The 27,240-nt window shown below is 38.6% G+C and overlaps 2 protein-coding genes across 3 annotated transcripts in view; both read left to right on the top strand.

The window, feature by feature from the left end:
• Positions 1–4,732: 4,732 nt before the first annotated feature.
• traip (TRAF-interacting protein) lies at positions 4,733–16,999 on the top strand. The gene is made up of 16 exons (XM_088636423.1): positions 4,733–4,998; positions 5,969–6,079; positions 6,393–6,450; positions 6,853–6,939; positions 8,153–8,192; positions 8,661–8,788; positions 9,122–9,216; positions 11,163–11,276; positions 11,841–11,928; positions 13,513–13,602; positions 13,996–14,084; positions 14,369–14,524; positions 15,214–15,259; positions 15,480–15,599; positions 15,834–15,884; positions 16,316–16,999. Exons 2-16 carry the CDS (start codon positions 5,982–5,984, stop codon positions 16,430–16,432), a joined length of 1,377 nt encoding a protein of 458 aa, XP_088492549.1. The 5' UTR covers positions 4,733–4,998; positions 5,969–5,981; the 3' UTR covers positions 16,433–16,999.
• Positions 17,000–18,567: 1,568 nt separating this feature from the next.
• uba7 (ubiquitin-like modifier activating enzyme 7) overlaps positions 18,568–27,240 on the top strand; it is an 81,384-nt gene continuing 72,711 nt past the window's right edge. Inside the window, exons 1-10 of one of the 2 annotated variants that reach the window (XM_088636421.1) lie at positions 18,568–19,140; positions 19,549–19,597; positions 20,168–20,336; positions 21,088–21,222; positions 21,863–21,969; positions 23,418–23,508; positions 25,181–25,313; positions 25,422–25,519; positions 25,794–25,940; positions 26,288–26,449. In XM_088636421.1, the coding sequence (XP_088492547.1) occupies positions 19,551–19,597; positions 20,168–20,336; positions 21,088–21,222; positions 21,863–21,969; positions 23,418–23,508; positions 25,181–25,313; positions 25,422–25,519; positions 25,794–25,940; positions 26,288–26,449 (1,089 nt within the window). In that variant the 5' untranslated portion in view covers positions 18,568–19,140; positions 19,549–19,550. The remainder of the gene's footprint in view (positions 19,141–19,548; positions 19,598–20,167; positions 20,337–21,087; positions 21,223–21,862; positions 21,970–23,417; positions 23,509–25,180; positions 25,314–25,421; positions 25,520–25,793; positions 25,941–26,287; positions 26,450–27,240) is intronic. The other variant, XM_088636420.1, reaches the window with a different exon arrangement.

The raw sequence follows: 27,240 nt of genomic DNA, 5'->3' as shown, positions 1-27,240 counted from the left end.
TCCTCGGTTTCCTTTGTTTAACTTTTCACTTGTAGAAAATAAAAAATCTAATTGAAACTTCAATGGGGATTGAGGCAGATTGAAAGTGAGCCGAGATTTATTGTGCGATTAAAACGCATCATCTGGCGATTGTTTTTTTCTTTTTACTTTCTTAAACCACTTGGATTCGCCTATTATGCTTAAGGGTGGTTAGACGTGTTTTTTCAAATATAGTTACTAGACACCTTATCTAGTAAAGGACACTCAGATTCTACGTCTGCCAAAAAACAGGGCCTTGTAAAATCTATTTTTTTACCCAGCTTTTTTCCCCCATTTTGTATAGAGATACCACAGATCTCATCGAAGGAGGTGTTTTAACATAAAAAACACACAATTACGTGAGGCTGGAGGAGGGTATTTGACATTGGTTTGATTATGCAACAGGAAAATCCCACACAAATTATGTGAATGTTTTTTAATTTATTTTAAATTAACCAAAACCAATTAAATTAAGGTAATTGGGCATAGGAAACAGGGAGGAAAGTGTCCAACTGCCCTGTACTAGTTTTAGGTGAGAGAGCACATTTTCTCCTTTTCCAGATGGTACACATTTTAGCACCGCAACCGTCATCTCCCGGGAATAGCTCAGATCGCATTATTTATGCTCCGATGTCTCCGCTCCGTCTTCCTCTGCAACACCAAACAGGGTTGAAATGTTAGCCAGACCTGCTGGGTTGAGAGCTGTCTGTTCAAGGCCAATAAATACGAAGCGAAACAAATATTCTCGCTCTAGTTTTGGGGTTTTCTTTTTGTCGTCTCATTGATAGATCCGATTGACTTGTCAGTAGTATTTTTGCTTACGTTTTCTCATATATGTCTGTGAAATCTGTAGTATGGGTATATTTCTACAGTTTTCTACAGAAGGAAATTTATCGTTTCGCATCTTTCAAAGTGAAAATTTGAGCAAATCTGTATGTCTTTAAAACCTGTTTCACAGGGATCTATATTTATATTTTTTTCTTTAGAAATGTATGCAGAGTATTATATTGTTTTGTAACAATATGTACTATCAGTCGAATTTGTGAGGGATTGCTGGAATGGTTGTTTTCTTCTGCCTAAATACGAGCACGTTCTAGAAAAGTGCTAAATACCTAAAATGAAAAAAAAAACTAACGTGGGGCAGATGCAATGTTTTATTAAAATTATATATACACAATAAATTTCTCAATTCGATTCAGACACTTCATACTTTAAAAAACACTTGCTGTACATATCAATCATATTATACAGAGGGTATTTTTCCTATACCCTCTGTATTCCTAAGTCATAAAAACTTTTCCCCCACTTTTGTAATGCCATACTTCCCCTTTTTGAAGTATGCTCTGTTAAAAAAAAAAATTGCCCACAACCTTTCTATTTCTTTTCAGTTTTGTTTTGTTTTCTTCATTTTTTTATGTCTTTATGAATCATTGGAGTGAAGGGGGTTCTAGATTGTGCTCCATGGACGTGGTTCTCACTTAGAAAGCTTCAGTATTCCTGAGCTGAACTGGAAAGTTATTTCAGTCTGATGGTAATAAAGGTTTCTTCATTTGAGTTGCGTTGCTGTGCTTTTTCATTGCACGTCTTCCCTCGTGGAATCCCAGGGTGGAATGGAAAGGAATTCACCTACTACTTCATATCCATGAATATATATATATACTTCACCACTTCTTAGCAGCCATATCACCCTGCAACTCACAACTGGCAACCCACAGAAGCTAAGCAGGTGTGAGCCTGGTCAGTACCTGGATGGGAGACCTCCTGGGAAAAACTAAGGTTGCTGCTGGAAGAGGCGTTAGTGGGGCCAGCAGGGGGCGCTCACCCTGTGGCTCATGTGGGTCCTAATGCCCCAGTGTAGTGATGGGGACACTATACTGTAAACAGGCGCCGTCCTTCGGATGAGACGTAAAACCGAGGTCTTGACTCTCTGTGGTCATTAAAAATCCCAGGGTGTTTCTCGAAAAGAGTAGGGGTGTAACCCCGGCATCCTGGCCAAATTTCCCCATCGGCTGTTATCAATCATGGCCTCCTAACAATCCCCCTCTGTGAATTGGCTTCATTACTCTGCTCTCCTCCCCACTGATAGCTGATGTGTGGTTAGCGTTCTGGCGCACTATGGCTGCCGTCGCATCATCCAGGTGGATGCTGCACATTGGTGGTGGTGGAGGGGAGTCCCCATTACCTGTAAAGCGCTTTGAGTGGAGTGTCCAGAAAAAGCGCTATATAAGTGTAAGCAATTATTATTATTATTATTATTATCTCAGAAGCTAAGCAAGGTTAGGTTACCAAGTACTTTCATCCAGTACTTGGATGAAAGACCTCTAAAGAATAAAAAAGTAGCTGCTGTAAGTGATGTCAGTTGACCTGTAGGTTGGTGATCTTCCCTCTGCACCATTCATCCATTTTCTAACCACGTCTTCCAATTCCGGGATGCTGGGAAGCCGGAGCGTATCCCAGCAAGCAACAGGCACAAGGCAGGGTACACCCTGGAGGGAACGCCAGGGGCCATTTTTCCCACTAGCCAATAAGCCGACTAGTACGTTTATGGACTGTGGCAGGAAGCTGGTGCACCCAGAGGAAACTGGGGAGAACATGCAAACGCCATGCAGATAGCACCTCACATCTGGAATTGATCCCAAGTCCCCCGCAGCTGTCAGGGGTTGCAGTGATGTGGCTGGTTATGACCCTATGCGAGCCTGTGGTAGATTGGCCTACTACCGCCTGTTATGCCCCCAAGCTCTGGAACTCTCTGCCCAAGGATATCAGGGAGTCTCTAAACTCCTTCAAATCCAGACTCAAAACCTTTTTCTTTAGAAAAGCCTTTACTTAACTGGTTCGATTCTTCACCCCTCTGCTTTTCTTAGTACCACCATCCACGGTCTCCTCTGCATATTGTAATTGTGTTTTATCTTGTGTATTCTTTTTATTTATTGTTGTTGTCATTCTGTAAAGCGCTTTGAGAAGCCACCTTTAAAGGCGCTATATAAAATAAAGTTTATTCTTATTATTAATCCCGGAAAGGTTCCGTAAAGCTCCACAAGTAACCAAATCCCCAAAACATAAAGCAGTGCCGTAGTCCAGGGATTGCGCAAGGGTTTCGAGAGCCAAAAGACGATTAGGTTTAAAGTGTTTCTTTCCCAAAAAGGTCAAGCGAGGGTTGAGCTCAGAAGAGGGAACCTCAATCATAAGGGGAGACCGAGTGCAGTGAAGGGGTATAAATAGGGAAGAGCGTGTGGAATGATAATTGATTAATTCGAGCATGGATGTTTACGGTGAGAGGTGCTCGCGTGCGGTTCATGACAGCAGCAATGTTAACCTCTGACCCCCCTTGCCGTCATCTGGCCCAAAATGTCCAAAAGCCAGTGACCCAGTATTGTGGCCAAGGGACAGTTTGCAGCAAGAGGCAGAGCTCTTCCAATGAGACAATACAGTGCAACCCTGAGTTTTTGATCATTAAATGTCCCTGCTCCTAAGGGTAAGTATGTTTACCTGACATCCTAGCTGAACTCCTAAATTCCTTGACCTTGCACAATCACCGCCACTTGTATAGTTTCTCCTTTAATTCAATCGGTGAAGCACTTTCCCATTTCTCTCCCTGACCTGCTGTGCAGTGGGGTTAATCCTTTTGGATTAACAGTGCTATACTGTATAAATGCAATTAATCAATATAATTATTTGAAGTAGCCTTCATTCCTGACACAAGAAGAGCCAACAAATACAATGGTAAGACAGTATGGCAGGAAGGTTGTTATGGAGTGAATGCCAGTAGAAAAGAAAGAATGTGTAAGAATTACACAATTACGGTTCCTGACCTAAATGAAAACCATGAGGTGCCAACGATGATTCTGCATAAACAAGTGCAGTTCTTCCTAATGTCTGTGGCATTCAAGGTACAATAGGTCAATAACAGAGCAGATTGCATGACTTAAATTTCACATAGCTATGATGATTATTAATGAGAATTCTGTTTTTATTTCATCACATTATATTTTTATATGGCCTTTTTGACGTGAGAGGGTTGATCTTTCACTGGAGATGTGTCGGTTGCATGTAACAAGATCTTGTTTGTTGCCATAGGTAGCACAGGGTACACTCATACAGTATGTCGTATGGCTCATATCATAAATAAAGTGATGTTCAAAACAGTCAAAGAGTTGTGTGTTCAATTTTTAAAGACTACTGAAATACAAGAACACGTTCTTTCTAAATTGTTTATACTGAAAATTGAATGCTTTAATATTCTGTAGTGGTCAGGAGAGGGTCAATCTCACAAAAGTAAAACCAAGAATATTTATAAAGGATAACATTTTCATTAACTTTCATTAATGTCGGTAAACCATGGATCTAACAGTGCCCTTAAAATCCTTTTATCGTGTTTCAAATTAAAAACCTTAGGTCCTGAAATGGATAAACTGGGAGAACGATGATGAGATTTTGAGTTGTTTTCCAATAATTTACAACGTTGTTTGTAAAAGTAGCTGCAGTTATCTAGTTTATCGTCAGAGGAAGCACATCGTAAAAAGAAATACACAGAGTGTTCATTAAAAGGGATTTTGCGAAATAGATAACTTTGCAGTTCTTGAGTTGCTCTTTCTCTTTAAATGGTTTCAAGAACCCTGTGTCGTCACGGATTACGTACATTGTAAGGCGGAGACTACGTTTGAACTACGCGCGGGTGAGTGGTTGCAAAGAGAATGGTTGGAAGAGCTTCCGTAAACAACGTTTCTCGTACGCTGACTGCGCAAACATAAATAGTTGGTTGAATAAGATTGTACATCTAAATGCGTAGAATGTTTAGAGAATAGTACTTAAGTAAATGGAAAATGGCTGCGGTAAATATGTTAGCTGTACTATTTTTAAACATTTAAGTATTGTTTACTTGTAACTTCACCGTTTATTTCTTAGCCTTTTTGTCAATTATTATTCGTGGATTTGTTGGCTTGTGGAAAAAACGCTTACGGTCTTCCGGTTTACAATCTAGTAAGTATATGAACACCGAGAACTGTCAGAATGTATGCATGCGAATTAAAATATAAATATATAATTTATTTCTGTAATTTTATGGGATAAGTAAAACCGTATCACTCGTAAAAATACAGTTTCGTTCAATAAGGCCTTGCTTTAATAATTAAAGTGTAACACTGTCGCATATTATATTTTTAACTTGCTAATTTCCTAATCTTTCAATGGAATCATTGGATACAATTCTCTTTACTGGTTCAGATATAGGTTCAACTGGCGTCAGTGGAAATTGGTGAAATACGTTTCAGTCCAGATTACAAATTAAGACACAGCTGATCTCGCTTTACACTTTTTTTCCTCTGATTTTGTTGATTTAAAAAAGGATTAATCATTACCCGGTCTACTTTGCTTTTGTAAATTGTAGGATTGTTGAGATGTCCGTGCACTATTGTGCACTAGTGATGTTGGAATGTGAGTACTAAACAAGAATGTTCACTAACAAGAAGGGCCATTCAACCCATCTGCTGTAGCTCGTTTGTCTTTTAATAGCCATTGCTCCTGTATACTCAAATTCAAATATGTTGTCTCTAACTAAAATAAATGTGATGGGAGGAAGCAGTCAAGGTTAAAACCACACTCTTCTTAATGGGATGTTTAATATAGAAATCATACTGAATTCAAGTGTTGAGTGGTTCAGTATGTATCAGATTTCAGTTCAAGCTTGATTATTTCCTTGTGGAAGTTTGTTTTCTGGCAATACAACAAAAACATCCCCAGCAAAGAGTTCAGGACAGCAGTGTTTTTGATAAGATAAGAATTATTTTTCATTGTGTTATACTGTTTATGTTACATTGTATAGAATTCTACAGTGTTAAATATTTGTTGAAATGTAACCATTTTTATTATAAATACTGTATAGAATAGTGTTAATTAAAAATATGTATGTTACAAGGAAGAGGAGGATGTCAGCTATTTTTCTTCTCTTCAGGTCAATGTGAAGAATGCCGATTCGAGCTTATTGTACGATCTGCTCTGACTTTTTTGATCACTCTAAAGATGTGGCAGCCATCCACTGTGGGCACACGTTCCACTATGATTGGTAAGTCTGCACAGCTAATGCCCAGCTTTCGATATAGCCGTTTTAGCCATCAGAAATGAGGAGTTAAGAATATGTGGTCTGTAAACTGGAATGGAAAAGTTCACTTTTTTTTCTTCTTTTTTGCTACCGTCATAGCTTGACCACAAAATCCGTACCTTTACTTTTTTTGCAGCACGCTTTACGGTGCGGTGTTTTAGCTGGTACCTACTGTACCAGTGTGATTCTTGACCATACTGTATCTAAGTCGAGATCATCACCTTTTTTAGTGATGAATGTGTCCAAACACAGCAATACATTATCTCTCCATTTGCAGTCTTCTTCAGTGGTTCCAGTCTGCACCATCGAAGACCTGCCCACAGTGCAGAAAGCAGGTATGTGTAACTCTTGCTCGCTGTGGGGCTCCTTTAACTTATTTCTTGAAAGAGGCCTCCAGAGATTTACTTTTAGTTGGGTATTGCATCAGCGTGCACTTCTAGCTGCACTAGGGTGCTCTGTAGTATTTAAAACACATGTTTTCTACTGTAGCTTAGTATCTGTTTGAGATATGTGTTACTTAGATCCCTGCCTCCTCTTATGAGACTCTGTGCTAAAATGTCTTTTAGCAGATTTTCTCAACTTGGTCTTTGTTTCAGGTTAGAAACCTTATGGTTACATCTTGATTATCTGGTATTGGTTAGTCATGTTTGCACTTGCACTGACCTCTTCCATTGGTGAAATGTGCGTGACATACCTGTTCCCATGTGTATTGATGCAGCTCTTCCATTTTGCTTCAGGTCAGCACCAAGCACATCATTAACAAGCTGTTCTTTGATGTGGGAGGTGAGGAGGATAGTGCCCGTGTGGACCCTGAGAGTTTACAGGTATGACTCATCAGTGTTTGCTCTGCAGTTTATGACTGCAGGCTAATGTAGTCCTCTTGCAAAAGCCAAGCCAGTCTTTTTGTTAAATGGAGTCATTTTTAATTTCAACTTTTTAATTACCTTGCATTTAAAAAGGAAACAAAAATGCCTCAACTTCAGATAAAAATAAAAACAGATAAACTGATTAAAATGAACTGTACTTTGAATAGAAAATGGCTTTAAGTTGCAAATTGCAAAGCACATTTTCTTTGCAGTAGGTTTGTAGAAGATTCCTCCTTCTTTTTCATTTATAATGTTTTGTGGAGCCGTCTCATTTATGCATACCTTCCAGTAAGATCACTGATAGCAGGAGAGATTCTGAAAGAATTGTCACCGGTCTGTATTTTGCTCTGAGAGATGTCTTCCCATTTTGAATGAGCCCATCTCCATATTGGCTGCATGAATGGGCACAACAGGGTTTTTTTATATTCTCGTGCAAAATGTAGTTTATTGCACAAAGGAGTCTATAGAGTATTTGTCTGCCACTATATTAAGGTATAGTTGAGATATTGTTGCAGCTATTGGTGACTAGGAAGTGTCTCTTAAAGTTTAGATAAAGTGTGTAACACCTGACAGTAGAAACATTTCCAGGTCCAAAGCAAAGGGGATGTTTGCTGAGATGTATGGGGTCCAGATCCTGTGATCAAAAGCAATTTATTGGATCTTCTTTGGTATTTTGTTCGTCTGCCTGGATAAAGGCTGGTTCAAGTTTCTTGCCTGAGTTATGTGTCTTGGCTCAGCTCTGCAGGAGCTGCCAGTCTCCCAGGGGAGTGGGGCTTTTGACAGCTTTCAGCAGTAGAAAGCAGAGTACCTATTGCCCAGCCTCTGGGTTTTTTAGTTTATAGTCAGTGATTGAAGTGGTTTGTTTTATATCTCAGGTATTGGTGTAGAATGTTCCACACAACCTCAAGGATTATCTGCATTGGATTTGCTTTCAAGATCTTGTTAATATAATTTGTATAAGATAAAGAGGAAGATGGGTTTAAATAATAAACTTATGTTTTAGGCAAAATCTCAAAAATCAATCCTTATCATGCTGTTCACACATTGCTTCATTTGTAGACCATTTTAAATGTTTTTTTATGTTTATGTATTTTGCTCTTTTTTTGTTGGTGTTTTGTGTGGTTCCTGAACATAATGTGATGAAGTGTATGTCCTGTGTTTTATTTTTCAGAATGAACTGGACAAATTTAAAGCCCTTCTAAGTGTAAAAGGTAATGTGAAGATTGTGTACTTCTCTAGACATGGGTTATTAGAAGTTAGATTTTACAGTCTAACCTTAGAATGCAGGTTTAATTTCCAGTCATTTCTAATTGTTTGGGACAGATGTGCCCTGTTCCTTTGGCTTGCTCCATGTGTGGAAGCCCAAGTTTGGAGCCCCCCCCTTTTTTTTTAGACTATCCAAAACAATAGGTCAATAAAACATATATCAATTTTCTAATCGCTTCATCCGAATTAGTGTCGTGGACTGTGGGAGGAAAGGGGAGAACATAGAAACTCAGGGACAATAATGACAATAATCCAAATTGTTAGTTTTAAATGATCTTAAAGAAAAGAGCTAAAGAAATAACATTGCATCAGAAATCACACATGAGGAAAAAACAGTTTAGAGAGAAAGAGCTGTAAAGTCCACATATTTATCTAAGGAGGATAGGTGTTCTAGCTATGGTTCTGTGTTGCAGAGAAGGACAGGAAAGGACTTCAGAAAGTGATCGAGGCTTTGCGGGAGACAGTGGGACGACTGAATATAGATCTGGAATGTGTCAAGAAGGAGCTTAGTGAGAAGGACATGCTATGTGCAGCACTCAGGGTAAGTGTCAGCTTTTGACAGTTATGTTACACGTCAAAAAAAAGTAAATATATGGCTTTTTTCTTTCTTTGTAATGCTAGTTTTTCTTATTTTGAGGATCACAGTAGATATTAATTTATCTCTCAGGAAAGTTGTACAATGCAGTTTGTAAAAAAAGAATCAAGTGCACACTTCTTGACTACAAGTGTTGTGACTGTTCTTCTGTTGTCTTTATCAGTAAACATCTTGCTTGTCTTAGTAATAAACCCAAAGATTAGATTTTCTTTAGGATTCAAGTGAAAATACTTACTGGCAGTTTAAAGTGAAGACTGATTTACACTGTTCTGCGTTCAGAAACAGATGAAGTTTTTGGAGAACCAACAAAGTGAAACACAGTCTGCTAAAGAGGAGGCACGCCGTCTGAGGACTAAGATGAAAACATATGAGAGGTATGAGTACTAAGCTCCTCCCTCAGTTGCAAAACACAGTGGTCTTCTGTGACATATTCAATAATGCTCAGGGCAGTAACACTTTCAGAAAGCAGCCATATCATTCTGCAACTCACAACTGGCAACCCACTGAAGCTAAGCAGGTGTGAGCCTGGTCAGTACCTGGATGGGAGACCTCATGGGGAAAACTAAGGTTGCTGCAGGAAGAGGTGTTAGTGGGGCCAGCAGGGGGCCCTGTGGTCCATGTGGGGCCTAGTGCTCCAGGATAGTGACGGGGACACTATACTATAAACAGGTGCCGTCCTTCAGATGAGATGTAAAACCGAGGTCCTGACTCTCTGTGGTCATTAAAAATCCCAGGGCGTTTCTCGAAAAGAGTAAGTAGTTTAACACTGGCATCCTGGCCAAATTTCCCATTGGTCCTTACCAACCTTGACCTCCATAATCCTCATCTATGAATTGGCTTCATTACTCTGTTCTCCCCACTGATAGCTGATGTGTGGTGAGCGTTCTGGTGGATGCTGCACATTGGTGGTGGTGGAGGGGAGTCCCCATTACCTGTAAAGCGCTTTGAGTATAGTGTCCAGAAAAGCGCTATATAAGTATAAGCATTAATATATTACAAGTGTAATTATTATTAGAAACCCATCTTGGTGGAGGCCTATTTATGTTATCTTTACTGGTAGATAATGGCAAGGTAATATGATGATACCTTAAGCATCAGTGCAGTGAACTAACAGGCCTAAAGGTGGAAAGAACTCAGGTAACGCATTTTGTTCACAATGACTCTGAATGATGTTAGGTGCGCTGCATGCAAATTGAGTGAGAAAAGATTAAAATAATTACCATGTGTCACCTGCTGGGAAAATGCAGATAGTAGGGATTTGATTTCTTCCATCCATCTATTTTCAAGCTGTTACTTCCAATTTAGAGGCGCGGGTATCTGGAGCCTATCCTGACAAGCAAGGCAGGGTACACCCTGGACAAGGCACCAGTCCATCGCATAGCACACATCGATATATACGCACACATCCAGAATCCGGTTTAAGGGGAACTGCAGTCCCAATTTCTCAGACCAGTTATTAAATCTCGGTTAAAAAAAATTAAGTCATTGACTTTATAAAAAAAAAATACTAATTTCGAATTCAGCACAAAATCGTGAGCTTCGTGAAAGTACTGTAAGTCGGCATGTTGTCGCAAACTCGCATTCGAGTTTTTACGAATTGCGATATGGTTCACCTCCTCCTGCTCACTAGTCTCCGTAGTGACCAACGTAATGTGATGTGCGTGCAAATAAAAATAAATTGTGCAGCAGGGATTTCACCACAGAAATGTTCCAAAATGAACTGCATGCAGAGTTACCAAGTAAGTAGTATTTATCGGCAAAACCATGCTGAAATCAAAAGCAATAATTCTATTGGTTTTAAGGAGAAGCCTGCTTGTTTCCAATGACGTGCAACCGCACACGTCAATGGACGTTTTGTTGCCTCGTTCCGAATCGCAGAACATGGCGCTGCGATTACAAGATACTTTGTATATTTTGCTTTTATTGTGGTTTAAAACACACTCATCAGTGCTGATTCTTTCTAACCCTGAAATAAGAAAATAACTTTGCAGTTCCCCTTTAACCTATCAGTATGTTTGTGGACTGGGAGCACCCGGAGGAAACCCACATGAATGTGGGGAGAACATGCAGAGCCCCAGAACCAGACTTGAACCCAGGGCCCCCCGTACTGAGAGGCAGCAATGTTAATCACTGTGTCACTGTGCCACTTTTTGCTTTCTTAATGTTACTTTTCCAATGTATTATTCATATGCAGTCCGTGAAACACTTCCAGTCATATTGTAAATCCATTGTCCAAGGCATGAGAAGGGAACTCCAAAAGAGTGCAGTCCTTGAAAACTCCTGCTAACCCCAGTGTGTGTGTCTGTCTATCTATCCATAGCCTGGACCTTCTTCTGCAGGGCCAGCGCTCAGAGGTGGAGGCCATGATTAGAGACATGGGAGTTGGCCAGGCAGCTGTTGAACAGCTCTCCATCTTCTGCATTTCCCTCAAGAAGTAAGGGCTGACCTCTTCCTAAAGATCCATTTTGAGCTTATAAAGGCACCGTGTCACACAATGTTTCAATTAAATCAAAGCTTCAACCAGCCCGTGTTTAATCAAACAGTATTTCATGATGGTTTTCTGTTTGCCAAACGCTGTTCTTTTTTTTTTCTCAATTGTAAAGCTACTTCTAATCTTATACTGTACTGTGCATTGCAGCTGGTGAAACTGTTGGAAGAGTTCAATGAACCAAATCACTCGCCATCTGAAAGATGTTATGGAAAAAATCTATAAGGTTTTCAGATAAACTATTACTGTACTGGTCTCTTTTTTCATACTTTTACATTGAGATGATTGTTTGCCTAAAACATTTGCTTCTCAGTCATTGCAATGTTTTGGGAAATAATTGTTGTGCACAACCTGAAACCCTCAGTACCTGAATTTATTAACATGTCGTTAGATCCATAAATGTATTTATTTATTGTATTTTAAGATATTGCTTTAACACACATGGCTACACGTTTTTATGTAAAATGCATTTCTCTGAAATCTTGTTTCTAATTGTATGGCTTTCTCCAGAGAATATGAAAACCTGAAGATAAGTAACAAGACGTCAAATGAGATGTGTGAAAAACTCAAAAGGGAGGTTTTTGTATCCAACAACAAGGTAACTGCTAATTGATTATTTTTTTTTATCTTAAAACATTTTTGAAGTATTTGGTCCTTAGACCTCTGTGTCTTACTACAATGTGGATAGATGCTCTTCGAAATCTATATTAATGAGAATATGGACCAAATCCAGATCTGTGAGACACTTTTGGCAAAACCGTAATTTTGTCATTGAAAGACGGATGAATCCGATGTATATATGTACATTTTTTTGCAATACAGTGGGGCTTCACTGACAGTAATTGAGAAGATTTACTTTTTAATGTACATTATGTACGTTGTTCATCATTTGATAAAAAATTGAATATACTTTTAGTCTTTCCTGTCATTGGAACATCAGTTTTAATACTGTCTAAAACCAGTCTACTGAATAAGATATTTTCTTTATAATTATTCATATTGAGATCCGCGCACATTTAAAATCTTTTTCTTCCTTGGATTTGTGATCAAAGTATGTCGGCTTTGAAAAATTGCCCGAAGCTACTTTATGAAGTGGTAAAGTCGTAGTTAATTGGTTTCTGGCTATTTTTTTCTAAACCAGTCATTGTTAAAGCAGAGGATCCACCTTAGTTCCTAGTGAAGCACAGTACCCACAAGAGATCAGTTAGAGTATTCTTTAAAGTATTGCTTTACCAACTGATACAAGGGGAAATTTAGGGAGACCAGAATATGAAACCTCGGAGTGGAATTTAGGACAAGACACTGAGGTTACACTCTTGTCACTGCTGCCAGTCGGGAATTTTTAAGACCAAGTCAAGTCTTTAACATTTCAGCAGAGGGCTGGCACCACCTATTGTACATCACATCATCATTACATTGCTTTCAGAAACCACTTATCCAGTTAAGGGTTGCCTACCCTGTATACATTCTTGTGTATTTTGTGGTCCAAGAGAAAAGCACCATCCCTTTACTAACTAGGCCCAGCCTTATTTATTTATTGAAACCTAAGATCACACAAGTACCTGATAATGCTGCTGTCAACTGCAATTTGACTAAAAATCGGTAAGGACTTGAACAGCTACTGTTAAAACTGCATTGGGAAAGTCAATTTAAACTGAATATCTTTTTGTGTTTTTATAGTGTTCATTGGATGCTTTGTATTTGAGGAGCAAAAACCCCTGAAAATCAAAATTCAGAAGCTATACTTCATATTTGTGGAATGCATTGTTGAAAATACTGATTTCTTTGTGAAATGTTTTTGTCAATCTAAATCTAAACACTTTTTTTTATTTAAGAAAAACAAAAATTCAAAATTGCAAAATGGAAAAAAGGATTTTATATTTCAGCCTATGTTCTTTGCCCATGAAATTTTATAATCAGATGTGTATTTATGAGTCCTTTATTATAATGAATGTTAACAGTCTTTGGGAGGGAATTTTCAGTGGTCACAGCAAATTTTTCTACATCTCTGTAACACAAAGTGGAGAACGTGAGAGTATTGCTGAAGTCTTATTACCGTTTTTGGGACCACAATACAGGTCTCAAAACAGATGATAGATTTGCAGATAGTGTTAGAATTCAATGCCTTGGTGAGGTGGCTGAAGAAAACAATGCATAAAAATTGACCTTGATCTGTACCCAGTTGCAGAAATCCGCCCTGCAGGTGAGCCGCACAAAGGAAGAATTGAACGCTGCCCAAGAGGATCTGAAGAATGCTGACAAGCAAATCAGTGTATGCACCTTTCTGTTCTGATTTTCCACATTTTTATTAATATTACAAACCTGTATAAATATGCTAGCCTGCAGAACACCTGTCTGCCTAAATCTATTTGTTTAGTGTGAAAGCTTTCACTTATTTCCCACAAGCTTTTCTCTCAACACATCTAAATTGAAGCCCTGACTTTTACCTTGCCTTTTACTCTATCACCTTCTACATATCTTGCTGCCTGCGGAATAAATGTTATCTTCGAAAATCTAAAAAAGTGTTTTTGTGTTATGCTCGACCACATGCTCACAAAACTCCTAATCCTGTCCCTGTGCTGTGCTATTGATTTCATATTTGGAAGAGTGTAATGCTACACAGAATTACTGGTGGGATTCACTGGCCCATTATTTGTAATTTCAGAGTCTTCAAAAGAAGGTGGAATTCCTGCAGAAGGCTCTGAGCACGCCGTCTCGCACCAATGAAGCAATTAGTCGCATGGTCTTTGAAAGGTCAGTGAGTACCTGGCTACAATACAATTAGAAACACAGTATGCTATTAACACTTACACCACGGACGTAGGTATTATTGAAACATATCAGCTGTTTCAGTGTTCTTTTTCAAGACTACATTATTGGCTAACTTTCTTCTTTTTTATAAAGAGTGCAGTATATATTGAGGAAATATCCTATGGTATTACAGTATAAGCAGCCTTATAAAGGTCAGCTTGTAGGTTTTAGATTTTAAGCATTTCATTGTTCATAGCCTAAACGGGTTTCTTATGCATTTCTGGCAGCCCTGCTCCTTTGGAACTGAAACAGCCTCGTCTACATCAGCCAGAGGACAGTCAGGATGTGGATCTCAGCATAACCTTTGACATTGAAACTCCTGAACAGCAGGAAAAGAAGAGTATCCCAGTCCCATCCAAGAAGATGAGGCTAGAGCCTGCTGAGTGAGTACTGCCCGTCTTGTGAATAGTCGTTACACAGCTATTTTCAGGATAGGTGTGTGGCTGCCATCTTGGATTATAAATTTTTGCCTTAAAATCTAAAAAAAAAGGAGGACTAAATGAGCTGAAATTTGCAAAGTGCATTATTAAATGAGCACATTTAGTTTTTGATTTATCCAATGTCAAATTCAAGACTTCCAAACAAAATCCTAAAGAGTAATTCTGGATCTCGTAAATCTTCAATACTTGTTAAGATATTTGTAGTCTTTCCCTATTAGGTAGGAGCATTGTATAAAATATAACACACTTTTATTATTGTATATGCATTACTAGACAAGTCTAGAAATACAGAAAAACTAGAATACTGTTAACCTGCCAAAACCTTCCTTAGTTATTTATACAGTCTCAAGTTCTCCACACAATTTGTTTGTATTTTCAAGCTGCAATAATGTGTCATTCAACTGACGTTTATTTAGGTGACCTTGGCTACAGACATGCAAATTCCACATACTGATGGAAAGCAATATGCATGTATGATCTATCAAATTAGTTTGTATGTTTTTTTTTGGAATGGTTCTGATGCACCAGGTTTAATTAGCATATTTAGCAATCTTTGCTAATGCTCAGGAAACACTTAATGAATAATTCATAAACCGTTTTTGATTTTAAGTTATTTTAATGTTTCCCTGTAGGTCACCAACATTAAGACATATTGGCAACTGTTCAACGGAAAAGAAGGTAATGAAGACAAGAGTATTTTCTCTGGAAGCTATTTTAAATGAAATGCTAGGTTGCTTTAGAACAAGTAGTCCAAACATAGTCTAGCGTGTGCAGCCCATATTATTGGTTCTTCAGATCTAATTTTGGGTCGGTATTGTTATACAGTAGGTGTTTTAGATGAAGCTAGTCATGTGGCCCACTGTGCCTGACAACAGGTGTGGGTATGTTTGTATTTCAGAATTCCAGAGCTCGGGATGAAGAGGAAATTTCCTTGGCACCTTTGCTTTATAATTCGCTGCTTTTCAGGAAGAAAACCTTTGGAAGCATGCTGGACCCCCAGAGGACCAAAGTGGGCACTGTAAGATCCTGGCCTGATTTGATAACTCATGTACAGTTTCTAACCTCTTGCCATTTTGAACATGAAGTCATTTCTTTTTCTTTGTGTTTTAATAGTCTTTCTATATCAGTAATTTTAAATTTCAGACTTTTTAGTTGACTATTTAAGGACTAGAGTATGTTTATGCTGTTTAAAAGAAGTATTATTTTTAATGTCTCAAGGGTTAGATGAGACACATTTTTTCTTCTTTTTTAGGTAAGAACTGGTTTTGATGGACTTGGAGGAAGAACTAAATTTATTCAACCTGTATCCTTTCAATTCTTCTCTTGCCTGTAGTGTATTATTAGGCCAGTATAAACGTTACACGTTTCCTAGGGCATTGGAAGTCTGTATGAATGGATCTTAAATGTATAAAGTTGCTGAAAATTTCAAAAACTAATATTTAAAACACATTTTGTAAGAGAAGAAATACTTGAACAAAGATTTTCTCATTTGAAGTGTACTTTTTCATCCTAAGTGTGTGGCATTAAAGTTGTATGACTCTTAAGGAAGCTTACACACACTGTATGTCAGGATGGTTGTTTTTAGTACCGTCAAATATTAATGTTGTGTTTCTGAAAAATAAGTGATGGCACTTGTGTTACATGCAGGAGGTCTGCAGAGAGATATCAGATAACTGATGTGTCCTGGCTTTTCAGGCAGAAGATTTCTTTTTTCTTTAACCTCACACCTTCCAGTCACCCCTGTCAGAAATCCGTCCTCTCATGATGAAAGCAAAGCGGAAAAAAGTGAGCAGGCCAAGCAGCAGCAGGTCTGCTTCCAACCTGCTGAAACTGGACAGCTTTCTGGAATGAAGCACACTGTGTTCCCAGGAGTCAGAGGTCACGGGAATGTACAGAACGGGAGTAGATGAGCCTGCTTTGCCTATCGAAAAATAAACTATTGCTATTGTGCTTAACAGGACCTTGTCAGCTCCTTGAACAGACACCTTGAAGTTTTTGAAACCCATGCAGCATACTCTTTACCAACTGAGCAACGCAGCACAAACAAGGCAGGTTTTGAAATGGTTGGCGTACTCACCAGTTTATCACCTATGTTTTCTGTTTTTTGCTATAGCCCACAGATCAGTGAGACCAACGATCTCACATTCTTGCATAAGCACCTGCAAAGAATGGATCAGCAGTTCCACAAGTGTATCTGGGGATGCTGAGACAGAAAAAATAGTGTGGTGAATCCTTACCTCAGTCTCTTCAACCTAGGGGGAACTTGAATGGGCATTTGCTGTGTTTTGTGTATATATGGCCTGTAAAAGTTTGTGTTGGTTACATTGCTGAGTGCACTCTTAACCTGTGGCTGTCTGACATTCGCTTAATTTTAGATGCTTCTTTTATGAAAAGTAATAAACACAAATTCAGTTTCAAGTCTGTCTCGAATATTTTCATGCTAGCGAAAGCAGTATCTATCTTTTGGCTGTGGTTAGATAGTTGCAAGGAGTGCATCGTATATTATAGTACAAAAATATTTGATTCTTAACTACTATTAACCATTCTGAATTTCATATGGCTTTTGTTTATTAAAGGTTTGGTCTTGCTAAATGATGTTCACTGAAGAATACTAGTCTTTTTCCTACTGATACCATGGGTTATCAGCTGCTCAGTGTGCATCAGTGCCATTACCCCGATGAACAGATGCACATCAGTTCTAATGCTGTTGACTTGTTGCTATTTACTGTGGAAAATAAGTTACAAAAATTACTCCTCAAAACTTGCTCCTAGCCTCATAACTCTTGATGTTTTTGTCACGTAAGAGTGACTATAGCCAATAATCAGCACAGTGTTCCTACCGGAAATAAAGCAAAACCTAGACCAAGATGTTTAAGCTAAAATGTAGATCTAAATTAATTGCCGTTATATTCGGAAGAGATTTGAAAGTACTATGTGATGGGTCTCCTAGAGGACAAACCAGTTTCCTCTGTAATTCTGGAGGACAGTTCTGGAGGACAGCTTTCTGAGCTCTTTAATAATCCACTTAATCCACTAATGGAACAAGTAGAGGTGAATTCCACAGGTTGTTTGGCAAGTAATGACTATGGAGTCATCTTCAGCTGTCCGTGAACATGATATTCAATGGAATGAAGACCAAAGATGACCAAGTTCAAATAGGTAGCCGTGTCAGAATGCATAGGCTGTAAAGGGACAGATGAAGATGTATTCCATGCTGAAAAGAAACCCAATGTTTCTGCCGTGAAGTCTCCTTCAGGTGTCTTTTGAAGAAGGCTCCGAAAGATGAACAAGAGTACTAGAGTGCAAGGGCTCTAGCGTACAGGATTTGCAGGTTACCCAGAATTTGCATTGTTGATCAGTGGTATTTTTAGATAATCTCTTAATAGGTAATGCTAAAAATAGTCTACATACCCTTGTTTTCGTTTTAATTGTCCTGTTTGTTTTTATTTTTTACTGTATGTTTACAATTAAACTTTTTTTTCTTTATTCAACATGGACCTTATATGTGCTAGATATATATTTTTATAATGCACGTATTCTCGTGTGACAGGATAACAATCTGAATTTAAAATGGTGTGCAATCCTCATTATTAAGTATTGCAGATCTGCTCATCTCTTACAAGGGTTTAGTAAAGCTTAAAGTGTAAAGGTTATAAGATTTTCTTTTTCGTGTCGAAGAAGCAGCTATTTGAAAATAATACTGGGTGCTGAAGTGGCATTGGTAATGCAATCAGACCGCTTACACGTGTTTTCAAAATAAATATTAATACCTCATATTTCTGCTCGTATATTGCGGTTTTCAGTAATTGAATATTTTTCAGCAGAAACAATACAAAATAACCTTTCACCTTGAAAACAACCAACTATGAAGTATTTCAGGTGGGTAGCTGCGTCAGCATGCGTAGGCTGCAAAGGGACAAGTAATAGGTTTATTCCATGCTGAAAAAAGAGAACACAACGTTTGTGTTCTCTTCTTTTTTTCAGCATGGAATAAACCTATTACCTGTTCCTTTGCAACTATGAAGTATTGTGTCTATACTGTAGAGGACGTGCATAATTGCTTAAATCAGCGGAGTCGGTTTCACCAAAAATGGGAGCGTTGCTGGCATCAAACCTTGCTACAGGAACTCGGAACTGCACATATGAATCTCTTTCTTTCTGAAGGCGTTTTGCGAAACACATTTAAACTTTTTTTGGATAGCACGATATTGAGCAGAACGCGTCAATGCTGAGTGTCTTAAAAAAACAGCAACATTAAAAACAGTTTGACATAAAAATAGCCGAGTTAATTCCTAACACTCGAATGCAGTGATCTACTACAAACTCAGAATTCAAGCTTTTATAAAACCAGTGAACGTTAGAAAGGGATAATAAGCAAAACGGGAAAAGGATTTGAGCACATTTGCCGGTAAAGGTTTCTGAGGGGAGATCAGCTGGTTCTTAGGAAAGCGAAAGTGAAAATTATTTCTCTATACAGTGCTATACTGTGCAGGGTCCCCTTTCATTAAAAAATCTCATTTTTTACTTTTATCAGTGTACTCTTGCAATTTGGTGAACTGGTGAGTCTTATTCATCCCTCTTGACCGTATTTCGTGAGATTGAATGACAAATTGAAAATGCCGATAAACCCTTGAAGACTGAGTGTCAGTATATTTAACCTTTGGGTGACCAAACGGCATTTTGCATAGTTCCTGTACTGATAATGATGTTTATTTTTCAATTTCTGTGCTGAACTGTCAGTGCCAAGTACGGTATTATTATGTAGTTTAACCACGGATCGGTGGGTTTCTATGTTACTAGTACTTGTTGTAATCGTTACCTTACTCTACTGCATAGACCATTTGATTCAGAAATATTCAGTATTTCAGTCTCTCGGGAATTTTTTTCTGTGCAAGACGTAAATCTCCGTTAAAACAAATATATATATATAGGCCAAGTAACACTAGATAAAACTTCATATATTACAGAAATGTCATCAATCTCAGAAATAGACGAAAGTCTGTATTCTCGGCAGCTGTGAGTATTACTACGATTCTGTTTACATTATTTTTATGCTTTTATACATATACATACTGTATATACACCTTTCTTATTAAATATAGTCTGTTTTCTAGATAAGTTGTTCTTTGAGAATGTCTGTTCACATTTTGCCAAGGAGCACTGAAAACGTCGCATTTTAATTGTAATTTGGTTTTTAAAAAACTTTAGAAGGGTACATTCACATTTGTTTAATTCAAACAATTTATCAAGAAATTATTCAAATAACCTGAAAATTCACAAGTCACTGACAAGTGAGCTTTCAATTTCATTTTCAGTTTTATTCAGGTGTGACTTGTGTGTGTGTTGAATAGGCAACACACTGTACTGACTTCACAAGTTTATTGAACTCATCTTGTGTACATTTCCATTGTGAATGGAATAAGAATGACATAATTTAAGCCCTTCCGAAACTGATCTCTCATTGCAGCAGGCTTTTATTAAGCTTATCTTAATATGTTGTGACCTAGTCGAATCTAGTATGAAGTACTTTCTGAAATGTGCTCAGTGTGGATGTGTCTGTGGGTATTAACTTTTTTCCCCTGACAGGTATGTGTTAGGACACGAGGCCATGCTGCGCATGAAGGAGGCTAATGTGCTAATCTCGGGGATGAAGGGTCTAGGAGTGGAGATTGCCAAGAATGTCATCCTGGCAGGAGTCAAGTCTGTCACTATCCAGGATGAGGGCATCACTGAGTGGGCTGACCTGTCCTCTCAGGTAGAGTGCTGCAGTACTTTGTGCTGCAGTTTGATGTGTGCTCTGTTTCAGCCTTCTCTGCTCAATTACAGTGTACTGTGTGATTGCAGTTGCATACTGAGGTGCACTGTAACAACAAACATTTATTGTCCTTCTTTTGGAATAAGTTCTTCAGCAAATATCTTATCTAGCAGAGACGTGTTCTGCTCCTGAGTTTTGCTGTTGGAAACTGTCTCTGAAGGTGGCACATACTGTTGGAAAGACAGTTGTTTGTAGTCCAGTTTTATTCCACTGGAATGTATCTAATTACAAATGTACAGACTGTAAACATGTGGTATGGTAGTTTGAAGTGCTGTGTCCCAATGCTGGGGCCCTGGATTTAATTCTGAACCTGGGGTGCTGTCTGTGTGGAGTTTGTGTGTTCATGTGGGTTTCCTGTGTTCCTGTGTTCATGTGGGTTTCTACTTGGTGCTCTGGTTTTCGCCCGCAGTCCAAAGACATTCTAGTAGGTTAATAGGCTTCTGGGAAAATTGCCTTTTCATGTGCGTGAGTGTCTGACCTGTGAGGGACTAGCGTCAAGTCCAGGGTGTATCCTGCCTCGCACCTGTTGCTTGCTGGGATAACCTCCGGCTCGCCCCCCCCCCCCCCCCCCCCGATCCTGAGCTAGAAGAAGTGGTTAGAAAATGCATGGATGAAAGACAATGTTGAGACTGTTGTTTCCCCCACTGTCCAACAAAGCTGCTGTTCTGTGACATAACCTTTGATCTTTCAGTTCTATCTGCGGGAGAGTGATGTCGGTCAGAATCGGGCCCAGTCCTGTGAGGACCAGCTGTCAGAGCTCAATTCCTATGTCAGGGTGTCCTCCCATATAGGACCGCTCTCAGAGGACCTCCTGGCCCAGTTCCAGGTATATCCATGACCACTGAAGGAGAAACAGGCCTTTTTGATTTTTTTTTTCTTAGACCAATACTATAAAAAGCATACAAAATTTTAAAAAATCAGCTTCAAAACTGTAGCTGATTGCCCTGCTTAAGGTGTATCTGAACCTAAACAAACGGTAAAGCTTAAGCTGTTCTGTCTGGGTGCCTTAAGACTGTGAGTGTATTTACAGTATATGAAGAGCTGTAAGTGAAGTGCCAGTTTCGGACAGCAGGTGGGGCTAGAGGATCAGAGCACAGTACATACAGTAGCAGCACTGTGCTTCTGTGAATGAATTCCCCTGTTGAAAATGGTATGGCAGTTAAGAATTGAGAAGCAGGTTCATTGTACAGGGCACAGAAGTGAATCATAGAAAGTTGCCTCTATAATATTAGTTTAAAAGGATAAAAAAGCCATGAGAAGGTTTAAACTTTCAGCCTCCAAACCTGAGTCAGTAAAGTCACACAGGATGTATTCTCAGAATCATGACTTTTCTAATTTAATTATCCTCAGTCAGGTTATCTGTTCCCTTTTTTAAAAAGTGTGTGAGGGATGGCTGGTATTTCAGTGACGAGTACAACAGTACAGTGCTGAAGTAGTATTCTAAAAAGCCCCCTTATCTTTGGCAGGTGGTGGTCCTCACCAATTCCTGTTTGGAGGAACAGCTTCACATTGGGAGTTTCTGTCACTCAAATGGCATTAAATACATTGTAGCAGATACCAAAGGCCTGTGTGGGTAAGGATGATGTTAGTCATTGTCTTTTTATTATTGCTTATAATACAAACCCATAACCTCATTCCACAAACCTGAAACAGGTAAGCTTTAACACAAATTCTAGCTATAAATTAACTAAAAATTATGGAGGTACACATGCATTCAACATGCTGAATTTACTGTAATTTCTCAGTCTCTGGATTCCTCATAACAAAGGAGACTTTTCTTCACCTAAGTCAAATCTGCTTAAGGAGGACTGAAGGTAACTTGAATTTTGATAGTTTGTTCAACAAGTGATGGCTTTAATATTATCGGAATGGACTGTCTGTTTGATACAGCTTTTTAAATACCCTTACAATTAAATATTGTAACTGTTAAGATTATACTGTTGTAGTGAGTGACTTATGAAATGAAGAAACTAAGATTTAAATTATGTAATATTCAACAAATCTTTTTATTTGGAGCTGATCCATTTTTCATATGTTCAGAATGGTATTAAAAGAAATTGAAGAAATTGGATAGAGCTTTTCATCCCAAAGGACCCCAAAGCACTTTATAGTCATAGATAGGCACACTCTTCATATCTCACTGAAGTGCAAGGACACACCAGGGATAGTATCAGGAAAAAAGCTAGGAAATTGTCCCACCTATTAATTAATAATTCCTTACACTTACTGTATGTAGTGCTTTTCTGGACACTCCACTCAAAGCTCTTTACAGGTAATGGGGACTCCCCTCCACCACCACCACCAATGTGCAGCCACCTTGATGAGGTAACAGCAGCCACAGTGCGCCAGTACGCTCACCACACCTCATCACACCAGTGTGGAGGAGGACAGTGATGTATAAAAAAGTGTGACAGAAGAAAGGAAACAACGTTTCAGTTGTGGAGCCTTCTTGGGCTCCTTGAGCTCACACCCGAAGAAGGCTCCACAGCCGAAACGTTGTTTCCTTTCTTCTCTTTTCATCATGGAATAAACCTATTACCTGTTTTAGGACTGTACATGGTCCATATCTTGTCACCCTCTATAGATGGGAAATCAGTACAAGCCCTCTTTGTTCCTGTGGGATAGAGCAAACTATACAGCACATTCTAGAGAACTGCTCAATCCACAGACTCAGAGAGGACTGCACACCCTCAACACAGCTGGACCAGGACCTGTCACTTGGCTCAAGGGCTTTGTATTTACTAAGTAAAAAAAATCCTCTCTTCCTCATGGTACAATTGCATAACAGGGGAAACAGTGTCACCTAGTGGTCTATCTTCACCACTTACAGCTTTTCACATTGGACACGTTTCCATTAAGGTCTCCCATCCCAGTACTGACCAGCCCCAACATTGCTTCGCTTCTGAGATCTGACAGTATCTGGGAAGAAAGTGGTAACACTGCCTGCATCCTGGATAGTGTTCCGGTGCAGCAAATATTAAACCGTCTTTGACATTTGTTTGTCTTCTCCTTCCTTTGTAGACAGTTGTTCTGTGACTTTGGGGAGGAGTTTGAGGTGACAGATCCTAATGGGGAACCGCCAGTTTCAGCCATGGTTGTTCATGTCTCTAAGGTACTGTATATAAAAATAGCAAAAAGAAAAGGTACATATCTCCACAGTTCCTAGTAATACGAAACACTGGGGTTTCAAAACTGCTTTGATAGCAACATAAAAACAAATTCATCCTCAGATCACGCTGTGTCTAAAGCAAAATGGTTTTCAGTTACATGCATGTGGTTTTGCTAAATCTTATTAGCAATATTCTTCACATATAAACCCAACCTAATGCGGATACCAGGTTATAAGAATCCAATCCTGACAATTGGTGATTAAGAGGTTCTGAATCTTGATACAGACCGGTATTGTACTTTTTTTATTATTACATGTTATACAAACCCTAAACTCCATTTCATAAGCCTGAAACAGGTGAGCTTTAAACAACAAATATTTGAAATATTGAGGTACCAGAATTCAAAATTCTGAACTTTTATAATACAAACCTACAAACAATTCAATTTAAAGACAATTTAAAATGTCTTTCATTATTAATTGCATTTATAACTATAAAGGCAGCAGGTACCTTATTTGTATTTTTCTTGTAGTAAAACTTGCAATATTACATGAGCAGGTGAGTGGTTTGACTTCATGATTTCCTGTTATTTCTAAGCAAATACAAGCAAGCTGTAAATGGTTTCTGACAGTTTGTCTGCATGTCACTACCTTGACAATGTTTTTAAATGTTTATTGTATAATGTAATTTCTCACAGTTTTCCAAGCACTTTCAAGGGAAATTCCCGTTCAGAGATGCATGAAACATATTTCAGAACTAGTTATTTGGACAAAGGTTTTGAAATACTTGACAAAAGGGAGAAATCGCTGAAAGCAATCCTGTGGGACAGTTAACGGAATGTAAGGAAGTTTATTAAGGTGACAGATATGACATCCATTGTGTAAAAAGGTAGATCCTTTTCATGTTTTATGTGCTTCAGGATATTATGTTAGTCAAAAGCAAGTGGTCTAATTTTCATAATTTTAAGTAAATATGCATAGGCAAAGGCATGAAGTAAAATGAAAAAAAATCATTTTCTGTGATGTCAATGAAGTGGATAAAAATGCTATATAATGAGAATTTTATCAGCTGCCCTTGTCTGAGTTCATAAGACTCCTTCAAAACTAAAAACGAACTTTGAATGTCTGATCTTTTTATCAGTCTTGCAGCAGCCATCGAATGGCATTGATGAGTACCATTGACATAGTGAACTTTGTTTTCATGTTTTGCAAAACAGATAGGGAACACTTTTAGATAAAGAAAATGAAGGGAGTTGCAGTGTCATTCCCTCAACAGAAACACATTAGTCTTCTTATAGCATATTCGTCTGCTGTTTCTCATTATGTGAAGGCAATAAACATTCTCCCCAGTTAACAGTGCCATAATTACTATGTTTCACTTGGTTTATACTGATGTTATTGGAATTATTTCATTGTAATTGCTGTAGAATAAAATAACTGGGCAATTCCTGATTACTCTTGTACTTGATATTAAGATAATATCAGGTTTGCTGGCAAATTAACAGTGTGTATTCCTTCTTTGACATTATGGCTACAATAATCTAACCCAGTCATTACATGGTTGTGAAGTTTCTGTAACATAAAGTGGTGTCTTATTTCAGGTGGAGTAAGGTGGGTTTATTGTGGGGGAGAAAAGGCTGTTTTACATTTGGGGAACCATACGGGTGTATTTTAGAGCAACCCAGGAATAGTGACCTGCATGGATGAGCAAAGACATGGATTCCAAGAGGGTGATCGCGTGACGTTTTCCGATGTCTGTGGCATGACGGAGCTCAATGGCCTCGGGCCAGTTGAGATCAAAGTCTTGGGTAAGTGTATATATTTCCCCACTTGATCCTAAGGAGCGTCATGAGATCTTTGCAGTCCTATTACAGATGGCACAATATGGGAGTTTGTGTGTCTGTGTTGTTTTCCAGGTCCTTACACATTCAGCATTTGCGATACCTCAGGCTTCTCTGAGTATGAGAGGGGAGGTGCTGCCACAGAGGTTAAAAAGACAAAGAAACTGAGCTTTGTAAGTACTGATTAGGGGTTCAAATTCTGATTTCAGCGTCAACTTCTAATCTTATTTTGCCACAGTGTTCTGGATTACAACAGAGAGACAGTGATTTATTGAGGGATTATGCTGCCTGTCACTCAAAAAAAATCATAAAAATTCCCCAGAAGACTGCAAAAAGGTAGTTTTAAGCAGAAGCTGTGGGACATTGGACTGAATTACTGTAGCTTTTGTTGTCCCATCATTGTGTACTAATTCTGTTCAATGTCCTGCTTTTCCCTCTCTCTCATAGAAACCCATAAACGAAGCTCTAACTCAGCCTCAGATCACTGCGACTGATTTTGGAAAGTTGGAACGTCACCAGACACTGCACGTTGCTTTTCAGGCTCTCCACCGGTTCATTAAAGATTCAGGCAGACTGCCTAAACCAAGAGCACAGGTTAGCGTTCTAGCTGAAGCTGTGAAAATGTATTTCATAAGTGAATTATAACAACATACAGTAAGGCGATTTGAGACCGAATATGTTTTGTTAAACGAGTAACAGATAAGAACACTGCTGCATCTTAACTCCTTGCATGATGGTTTTTCTGTAGTGCCAAAACTTGATATTCGAAATTTGATAACTGTTCCATTGACTCCAATGGAGGGAGTTCTTTGAGATACAGGCATTCAGGTAAAAATGAATGATCTGAAATGGTTTAAAGCGTAATTTTGAAATTGAAAAGATCCAATGCCTTTTTTTCTTTCATAAGCTTTCATACGCACTTTCTTTTTTGGCTTTTTAAGGGCGACGCAGAACGGTTGCTTGCATTGGCAAAGGATTTGAATGCGGATGTCCTGAATGAGTTTGATGAGCACGCCGTGCGCAAGCTGGCATTCACAGCAGTGGGAGATCTGAGTCCTGTCAATGCCTTTATTGGAGGTTTGGCAGCCCAGGAAGTCATGAAGGTTAACGTTTTAACCTTGTTACACCACTCTCTGCAACACTGGGGCAGTTTCATTACAAACCATGAATAATGTTCCAGTCATTTCACATTAAAAAAAAATCTGCAAACTTAAATGGTTGTTTGAAAAATGTAATAAGTAAACGTTTTAAAATTGTAGCCATGGCCAGATGTTTGAGTGATCATTGGCAAGTAATGGGAAGCATATTTATTGTTAGCAAAATGTCAAGGAAATATAAAACACAACACAGCTTTTATGTATATCAGACGTCTTTATCAAAATTAAGACTAAAAACCCTTGTGATTCTGGAAAATAAGTCTGACTGCAACAGTCTGTACAGGATGTGCAATCCCGTAAGAAATTCTCTTTCCTGTAAAGGAAGTTTTGAGTTCAGTCTGTTCCCTCATATTTTAATGTGGGTTAAAACTATTAAGCCTTTACAGAAAGCATTAACACGGCCACAGTGTACTCTTAGTAATCCTTATACTGCAAACTGGAACCTCTTTCTGTACATGCCACATCATTTTAACAACACTCTTAGGTCAATATACGGTGAGCAACTCACAATTTTAATGACAAAAAAAGTGAAAAGAGTGAGAAGTTCAACGTATCAAATTACAATTTCTGGTGGTCTTTTCCATGTTATCACTTTTTTAATTACTTGAATTTTAGGATTTTATTTTAGACTGCCTGGAGGCAGTTCTCCCTACAAGATATGATGGTGTGATTGTACCTCTTTGATTCAGCATATAACTAAGACACAGTCTGCAATGGGAAAGTAATGTCCACTGTTA

The sequence above is a fragment of the Lepisosteus platostomus genome, chromosome 6 (assembly GCF_059453375.1).
Source record: "Lepisosteus platostomus isolate fLepPlt1 chromosome 6, fLepPlt1.hap1, whole genome shotgun sequence".
Lineage (NCBI taxonomy): Eukaryota > Metazoa > Chordata > Actinopteri > Semionotiformes > Lepisosteidae > Lepisosteus > Lepisosteus platostomus.
The sequence above is the reverse complement of the archived record's forward strand: the minus strand, read 5'-3'. Positions and strand labels throughout refer to the sequence as shown.